The sequence below is a fragment of the Pinus tabuliformis genome, chromosome 6, assembly GCF_031772625.1.
Source record: "Pinus tabuliformis cultivar Carrire ecotype Pingquan chromosome 6, CPIR1, whole genome shotgun sequence".
NCBI lineage: Eukaryota > Viridiplantae > Streptophyta > Pinopsida > Pinales > Pinaceae > Pinus > Pinus tabuliformis.
Genome location: NC_142292.1, coordinates 278396114 through 278405462, shown reverse-complemented (window position 1 = coordinate 278405462; position 9349 = coordinate 278396114). Strand labels below are relative to the sequence as shown.

The 9349-nt window shown below is 34.1% G+C and overlaps 1 protein-coding gene across 1 annotated transcript; it reads left to right on the top strand.

Annotated features, from left to right (window-relative positions):
• Window positions 1–2359: 2359 nt before the first annotated feature.
• LOC149258440 (uncharacterized) lies at window positions 2360–3900 on the top strand. Its single transcript, XM_089371552.1, has 3 exons — window positions 2360–2501; window positions 2625–3487; window positions 3590–3900. Exons 2-3 carry the CDS (start codon window positions 2633–2635, stop codon window positions 3665–3667), a joined length of 933 nt encoding a protein of 310 aa, XP_089227678.1. The 5' UTR covers window positions 2360–2501; window positions 2625–2632; the 3' UTR covers window positions 3668–3900.
• Window positions 3901–9349: the final 5449 nt, after the last annotated feature.

Below are 9349 nucleotides of genomic sequence, written 5' to 3'. Positions count from 1 at the left end.
AAAATATTCAAAATAAAAAAAGAATTAAAATCACTAATTACCACTCAAACTATTATTATTTAACATTTAAATATTATATATATATATATATATATTAAAAAATAATTTATTATAAAAAATAATTTATATTAGTTATTTTTTTCTTCAGATAATTTACACCAATTCACAACAACAACATTGGATAGGGAGAGAAAATAACTCTTATCTCGGAAAAATAATTAGAAAATTCCCAAATTACTTCTCCTTAATAACAAAATCGACATCAAAATTGAATATAAATATTTAGAAGAAATGACTGGTTACCGTACTCGATCTTTCGCATGTTAAAAAGTCCTTTTCTCATTTAAAAATTGATACCAACATTATATATTATACTTTAAATCCTTGCGGGCATATAAAGTACAAAGAACTTGCATGAAACCAACATCTACTTAGGGATAACCTTTAAACAATATGAAGAAGAACACCAAAGCATTACAATTGATCACAAGATCTAGTTTACAAATATTTAAGTTAATTTAATTCTTTAAAATTTATGAACATTTAATTACAAATTAATTTATTTGATGCTTCGTAACGGTTCATTAAATCATTTTTTTTTTTCAGAGAGAAAATCTATATATGGCAGAAGCCCTCATGATTACAATATGGCCGAAGCCAGTCAGAATACGGCCGAAGCCAGGCAGAATACGGCCGAAGCCAGTCAGAATACGGCCGAAGCCGGCAGATACGGCAAAGCCATCACATATCGCTGAAAGGGGGACCTCCGCAGGGTTCGAACTCGGCTGGGGAAGCGAAAGCCATCCGCCCCAGCCGTCATAGCATGCACGCTAGGTGCAACGGTTCATTAAATCATTACTACATTTTATTTAATTAAATTTATTAATTATAGGTTGTATTATTTTTTAATACAATTTTGATTAAATTGTTACCTTAAACAGAAGACCAAGTTCTTTATAAACACCACTTAACTAAAACTGAAAATCTATAAAACTTGTATCTATATAAATTTATAAAACTTTTCTATAATTAAAATTCATTTTAACTAGAACGGAAATCTATAAAACCTCTATCAATATAAATTTATAAAACTTTTGCTATAATTAAAATTCGTTTTTGAATGGATTTTAATGGAAATTTGAAAATCACCTTTAAACGAAAGAACAAATTCTTCATAAACATCACTGAATCAGAATGAAAATCTATAAAACCTCTATCTACATAAATTTATAGAACTTTCCTAACTTTGCTATAATTAAAACTTATTTTTGAATAGATTTTAATGGAAATTTGAAAATCACAATTCTTGGTTATGTTATAATAAGTTGTAGTTTAATTCTTTTATTTTAGTGTTTTTTTATAATATATTTTAGTCAATTATATTTGAAATATACAAATTTATTTGATTAAATTATGTTGGTTTGAATAATCTAAAATTTGTCAATATATTAAATTGATGTATTTTAAATAAGGAAAAAATTCAATAAATTAAATTAATACATTTTAAATAATAAAAAAATTACAATTTTTTTCTAAGAGATCCTAATTCAAAACAATCACAATTTCCAAAAAAAATCCACAACTCTGTTTAATAGTAAATTTTTTAACTGATGGAATGATATTTTAAGGTCTATGAGATCATTAGTTTCTTGTTTTTGGCTTTTTGCAATTCAATCCTTTTTCAAGTTAAATTGATGATGCACAGGCCCAACCTTCCAACAATCCCCTCGCTAAAAAGACAATGTCAAGAAACTAATGCTAAGATGTTCTCATAACTTTTTCTGATGTTTTTGAATTCATCACATTCCAAAATGAAAGGTTTTTCCCTCGCTAAAAAGACAATGTCAAGAAACTAATGCTAAGATGTTCTCATAACTTTTTCTGATGTTTTTGAATTCATCACATTCCAAAATGAAAGGTTTTTCAGATTTCGCAGCCCTAGACTGCAAAATGTACACACTGGTTCTTCCTAAACTTCTTTAAGCTTTTTCCACCAACTTGTTTTACAACTAAATTGATGCGAGTTAGTCCTTAATTAAACAATAAAAATTTTTAGCCTAGGCAAAATGCTAACTAATCCAAAACAATCACAATTAACAAAAACAAATTACAACTATTTAATACTAAAATCCTAAGAACAAGAACTAGTGGGAATTTTAGCAGGGCCGGTATCTGAAAGTGAAAAGTACAGAAGAGACAAAATAATAAAAAGCGTGGACCCAGAGTTCAGTGAGATTCATGGAGACGCAAGCAAAGACTGGCCAACCAACGTTAGTTGCAGGCTTGCTTTCTTTGGGTAGTAACTTCTGATATATAATGCGTGAAGGCCAAGTATGGTTTCAATTTCCCACATTTCCAAAATACTTCAGCTGCATATTCGATCGGATGCAACAGCAGACCTTTCATGAGTGGCCTCTTTTCTAAGTATATTTAAGTACATGAGCGACCATTCAATCACTTCATCAACCATAGCAGCAGGGCTGAAACAGAGGAGTCTCAGAGTAAAAATTAGAGATGGAATTTTGTTTATTTATTTATTTATTTTTTGTTGTAAATTAAATGATTAGTAAATGCTCATATATATCAATCTATAAATACTGGTTTTCGGTTCTCTGTGAATGCAGAACAGAAAATGGAGTTCAACTCGCGGCACCGAGGAATTCTGTGGAAATGCATCATATTTGTATTTGTATGGCAAGGCATTGCAGAGAGTGCTACCAGTCATAACACAACAATCATAAGCACTACGGTGCCCAGAGATGAATCTCATGGTATCTCGGGACTCAATGCAGCGAGCAACGCTAGCGTCTTGGCATTAGCAGCGGCCCAATCTCCGGCAACTGCCACCATTTCGCCACCGGCTACGACCGCACCCACGACCACACCAGTTGCTCCAGTGACCGCTCCGAAGCCACCCACGACCACGCCAGTTGCTCCAGTCATCGCTCCGAAGCCACCCACGTCACCGCCAGCAGCCCCTGTCACCACTCCCAAACCACCCGCCACGACACCTAAGCCTCCGGCCGCAGCGCCCACGGCCACCACCACGCCTCCCGCAAAGCCACCGTCAAAAGCCCCTCCGCCGACATCGTCTCCTCCAGCTAAGCCTCCGGCCGTCGCCCCGGCGAAACCACCGGCGGTGCCCGTTCCTGTCTCCGCTCCTCCTGTGGCTACGCCACCCGCCGTAGCTCCGGCTACACCGCCGCCAGTGCCTACACCTCTTGCGCCACCCGTAGCGGCACCGGCTCCGGCTCCTACAAAACCCAAAGCACCAGCGCCGGCACCCACGCCAGTGCTTCCGCCCCCGATTCCGCCACCGGCTCCGGCCCCTGCGCCCACCAAACACAAGCACCGCCATCACCACCACCGTCACCGCCATCACCACCACCACCACCCGCCAGCCCCTGCTCCGTCACCGCCCGCACCACCCCTTGCTCCTCAGACTGCTGATAATGACTCTTTCACTCCCAGCCCTTCCCCTTCACCGGTAACAGTCCCTTCGATTTCCTGCGTCTATTTCATTTCCTGAACACTTTATTTCAATTATGATGACTGGTTTTTGGTTTTTTCTTTGTTGTTTTAATTGCAGAATGGCGGACCAAAGAGTTTCAGGGCAAGCCTGGCAGTCACCGTCGCCATTTGCGCCCTCTGGGCAGCCATTGCTTAGAATGGGAAGATCGGGAGAGGCTTTTGCATAATAGTAAATGTTCTCGTTTATGAGTTGTGTATAATTGTTGAGCAGTGGGATTTTACTCAAATTACAGAGCACCCTTGGCTGAGAACAGCAGATCAATGCCTGCTTACAATATGGATTTAGATTCTAAGTCTGTCGTGGGAGAATAAATTGTCTCGATTTTGAATTCAAATGAAATCTGGAATGACAAGATTTTCAAATTTTCATGCTCTAAAGTCTTTTGATTTGGAATTAAAATGAAAATTGAAACTAAAATTTTGAGAGTTCATAATGGTTTATAACTTTTTTCTATTGAACCTAATAACATATATCAACTAATAAATTTGTTCAAATATTCTAACTAATCATAATTTAATTGGCAATAATTTTGTTATTAAGTATAATGTAAAGTATTAATTGCTGTGTAAAAGTATATGATCTAAAACTCAAATCTTTCCCTTGAAACACATAATTTCATCAACCATTTAGTAATAATCAAAATTAGATCGCGAAACACAACCCAACCCAATGATCATTCATGTAATCACAAAATTATATATATTTATATATTTATTGCATAAAATTCTTCTACATTATTTATTTAACTTAAAAAAAAAAATATGAACGACATTGTCTTTAAATACATGATAAATCGGTAATTTTGTAAATTCTCCTACATTATTTATTTAACTTATCAAGGCAATTTTAATATTAAAAAGTGAATGCACGACATTGTCTTGGAGTAGATGGGTGTATATATGCCATTCTGGTTGGAGTAAATTAGAAAGCGATAAAACCTATATAATATATTTAATTTTTTTATTAGAGATTTATGATTAGAATATATGTTGTATTGTAAATTGTAAATTTTTTTTCAAAAGATGGAAAAAATTATCAAATTTAGTTGTCAAACTAACAGTGAGGATGACTGCTATGCGCAAATGTTAGTGGATCGCATCAATGTTATCAAGGAAAACCACGCCACTTGGAATAACCCGCGTAGGCTTTCACTCCTGCAAGATACCTTTAGGTCTTGGGTTGTTAACCCATTTCCTTAAATCCGAAAAAGACGAGCTTTTAATCAAATAATATTAATCAAATTTATTCACAATTCAAATTGAAATAAATAATATTAACGCTAATGACTAACTAATTGTATATTAATTTTTTTCCATTAATAAATAAATCTCCACATATAAACAAACTCAACTAGAACGTAAAACTCAACTAGAACGTATTCAAATAAAGAACACTAAAATATTTCACAAGATCTCTAGCAAGATACTAAAATGTAAAAATGTAATGAGAGATATTTCTAATATAAAAAGATAAAATAGAAAATATATTTAATTAATATTAATATTAAAAAGTAATGATACTACTTAATTTTAATTTTTTTATAACTATATATATATATATAAAATTGACAAGATTACATTTTTATCATATTTTATATATTATCTATCCAGGATCCATAAATATTATTTTAAAATATATTATTATAATTAATAATATTAATTTATTCTAGTTTAAAAAATATTTACATTTTGCAAACACATCAATATGTACCAAACTTTTAATAAGGAAACTTATTTTATGTATCTTTGTTCATATCGCGTCTCTTAGAAAAAGAGAAATGTAATAAAATAGTATATCCATTCATGACTATAATTATATGAAATATAATATTATAAATTATAATATAAAATTATTTATTTATTAATTATAGTAAATTTGCGTAATTATATAAATGGGTATAATTATTTTGAAATAAGATTTTTAAAAATTTTATTTAATTATCAATAATTATTAGATGGATAGTAAAGATATAACTTCTATTAAATATCTTAGAATATTTTTAATAGTATACATAAATCATCAAAATTGAGATTTGTCATTAAAGTAATTGTCTTTTTTTTTCTTTTTTAATTAAATTGATTAATTAAAAAAATGTCATATGAACAAGTTTTATATGAAGTGAGTTTTGTTTTTTTGAGCATGTGGCATTGATAAGTTATGGTATTGGCCTATAGTGTTGTAACAAAGCCTATTTACAAATTAAGAATCAACACTGTAAAGTAAGAGTAAATATTTATAAAAAGAATATTGTTGCATGTTTTTTTAAATGTCTATCTATTTAATTATATATTAATTTTTTGTTATAATTAATAATGATAAAAAAGTAAATTTATAATTTACAAGTAAATATTCATGGATAGGAGCCCTGATTCATGTTTTTTCAAATGTATATATATTTAACTTATATAATAATAATAAATTATTTAAATAAAGTTTACTTTATTTAGTTTTTATGGTTTTTTTTTAATTTTAGTAATATGATGTATTATAAAGTAAGTGCTTTGATGCTTATTATGGGTTGATGCTCATGGAAATTGATCAAATATTTAATTCACATGGTTGTACTAGTTTATTTTATGTAATAGTGGAATGAATTTATAAAAGTAGGTAATATTTTTGGTAAAATATGATGGTAAACATTTGAAATTTTATACATATTTAAATTAACTTTTCATTTTTTCTTTTTTTAATGAGGGAGTGTGATGGCCAAAGAGGAGGTTGTGCTTCCACAGTGGCTAGGGTTTCCCTAGTCATTGTCGCTACAGTTCTGTTCATAGAAGCCAAGAAAAAAAAAATCTGGAGTTCATATCCTCAACTTGATCTCGAGTAAAATTTTGTGCAATTTATGTTGTGGATCTTTTATTGTCGAAGTCAGTTGCGATTGTTTTTGCTATAGATCCATCTGCATCTATGGAATTTCTTGGTAGAAATTGATTTTTTCCTCTTTGCTTGTCGATCGATGGCCTTCTCACGATTGATTCGGGTTTAGAGATATTTGGGATTAAGGATGTCGTCACTGTGGGGCTAAAACACTAGATTCGTTCTTGAGATGGCTGCTCCAGAAGGGGTTTTTACCCCTTTGCTGGATGAATTTGCGGCCTTCCAAGCTGTCGTAGCTTCACTCTCCAAAAAACACATATCCAAGGAAGCATAAGCAAATTTTGCGAAGAAAGCGGAGATTATCCCATTGATGGCCCTTCCATCGAGGCTTCAAAGAACTACCTTGGCATTTTCAAAACATGATTTAGTGGGGTAGTTAAAAAGAATGTGGTCACTCCTAAGAGCCATGCACTACAATAGAACAGGAAAATAACACCTAAGATAGCGTTGAAATTTAGTGTTTTTCAGTTCAAGAATTGGACACCTTTCTCGGTGCAAAAATGGGTGTGACCAGGTATGTTTATCATAGTGCCATATTTTTCACCGTAAATTGCTCCAGAAATAACATCATAAATAGCGTCAGAAAGATAGTGAGAGAAATGGCGCCATAAATATTTCCTGGAGTTGCGCTAGAAGTTTAACTGGAAATAATGTCATAAGTAGTACCAAGAATAACGTCGTAAATAGTGCCTGGAATAATACCATAAAGAGCACCAGGAATAGAGTTGGGAATAGCACCAGAAATAGCACCATGATTTGCTTCTAATTTGGCTCTAGGTTTGGCTTCTAGCTTAATGTCCAGTTTTACTTCTCATTTTGCTTCCAGTTTTTCTTTTAGTGTCACTTTCAAATTTTCTTCCAGTTTTTCTTCTAGCATGGCTTCCAATTTTGCTTTTAATGTGGCTTCCAATTTTTCTTCCAGTTTTGCTTATAGTGTGGCTTCCAATTTTGCTTCCAATTTTGCATCTAGTGCCATTTAGGCAAGCAGAGCATTAACCTTGGCTCCCTAACGTCATCCGTGAATCTGTATCCTACGCCTTGATGGACTTCCAATTTTGCTTCCAATTTGTCTTCCATTGTTTCTTCTTTTTTTGCTTCCAAGCATCAGAAATAATGCCAGGTTTAGCACCAGGAGATATGTCTAGTCTGGCTTCTGATTTGGCTTCCAGTTTTGCTTCCCATTTGGCTTCCAATTTTGCTTCCATTGTTGCTTCTTTTTGGCTTCCAAAAAATTATTATTGTTTTGTATATAGTTAAATTAATATGTTTTATTTCAATTTAATTAGTTTTTTTTTGTACGTCAATAAAGAAGCCTTATATTACTAGAATAATTGTAGAGTACAACAAAAACAGTTGGCCTGCCAAATTGGAAACCAGACCAGCTACAGTAAAATATAGCCTTGACCACACATTTGACCAGACATGCTATAAGCTTTTTCTATCTATGGTATCCCTTATACAGATCTACAAAATTAACTTTGCTACTACTGTTATTTATAAATTTACATCTTAATAGCAATATTTCTATCATATTATCTTCATGTTTTGCATCTACATATCTAATTACCCCCCAATAACTATTATTTGGCCTAAGCATCCATACAAAAAAACAAAGCATAAAAATGGACAGACTCGTAATCATTTAACCGCAGGAATTGGTGTTGCTTCTGCCACACCTCTTTCAGATGCAGGTGTTTCTCTCATCGTTGGAGTTGTTGTTATTGTTGCCCCCACTCCTTGAGCCACTTATTGACGACTGCCTATTCTTGTAACCTCCCTGACCCAATATTTCCTTAGACGGGCCATATCTCCTTGTTCTTGCCCCAACGAGATATCCAAGTTATGGATATATTTCAAGTAGATGGAGAGCATCTTATTCATGTCCTATATCATGTCATCTTGCAATTTCTCTATATTCGCCACCATTTTGAGGGATTCTTCTACAACTCTTAACCTTTGTTCAATCGCCTTCAACTGGAGCTAGTTCTCCATTTGCCTCCTAGTTCTATCCTTATATGCCTCCATCTGCAGCTTCCCCACTAAGGTTTTGATATGCCACATTGTCTCTATTTTTTTATGATACACCCTCGTCCGCATTCAGGATTTCTCGGTGTCTATAATCCAATTAATTTCTTCTTCAATTTTTCCATCGAGGATAGTCTTACGCAGGTGCCTAACCTCATTCTCCTAGATTTCCACAATTTCTTTTCCTTTTTTCAGGACAATCATATGATATTATTTTGTCACCTACCTCACCACATCCTCCATCTTCATTCCCTTACCAGTCATTGAGCCCTGCACCTCCACCCAAGGCCTACCCCTTGACCTGCCACTAGTATTGTGTCCCTTAGCCATCACAGTATTGGAAGCCTTAATTGTTAAACTAACAAACTCACCTTCACCACAAAACCACCTTCTATCCTTCGACCATATCTCTATAAATCCTATGCACCTTCCAACCTTTTCATATAATGGAAACATCCATAATAGGTCATATTGCCCCATCCTTTGAGCACCTTCCTTGTCTATTTTAGACAAATTAAGCATTTTGACGTTGTTATAGTACAATCGTACGTGTCTGGGGGCATATTCCTTCTCATTCACCCCTTCAGTCAGTCTATGTAGGCTCATTATTACCATAGTCCTATTATATTACTGCTCCCCTCTAGGATTCATACTCATGCACTCCTCACACCACCTTTTCCAATTAGTGTTGTTATTCGATAGACGATCGTTTGAAGCCAAGTTCCTCTCCTTCCCAACATCGGTCATCACACCCTTCATCCACTATAGACACGTACCTCCTCGCTCTTCCCTAAGAGACACTACCTGTCTTACCATAATAAGCACTATGCATTCATATCGCCAGGTGGGTCTCTCCCCTCGTTTGAGCCCACCCCTTGTCTGTCCCCCCTCCTTCCTGACATGGAGTAATCT

Bases quoted from the DNA above. Each gene is read 5' to 3' on its own strand.
- LOC149258440 (XM_089371552.1), top strand. From the start codon at position 2,633: ATGGAGTTCAACTCGCGGCACCGAGGAATTCTGTGGAAATGCATCATA. The intron at 3,488-3,589 runs GTAACAGTCCCT...TTTTAATTGCAG, and splicing joins CCAGCCCTTCCCCTTCACCG to AATGGCGGACCAAAGAGTTT.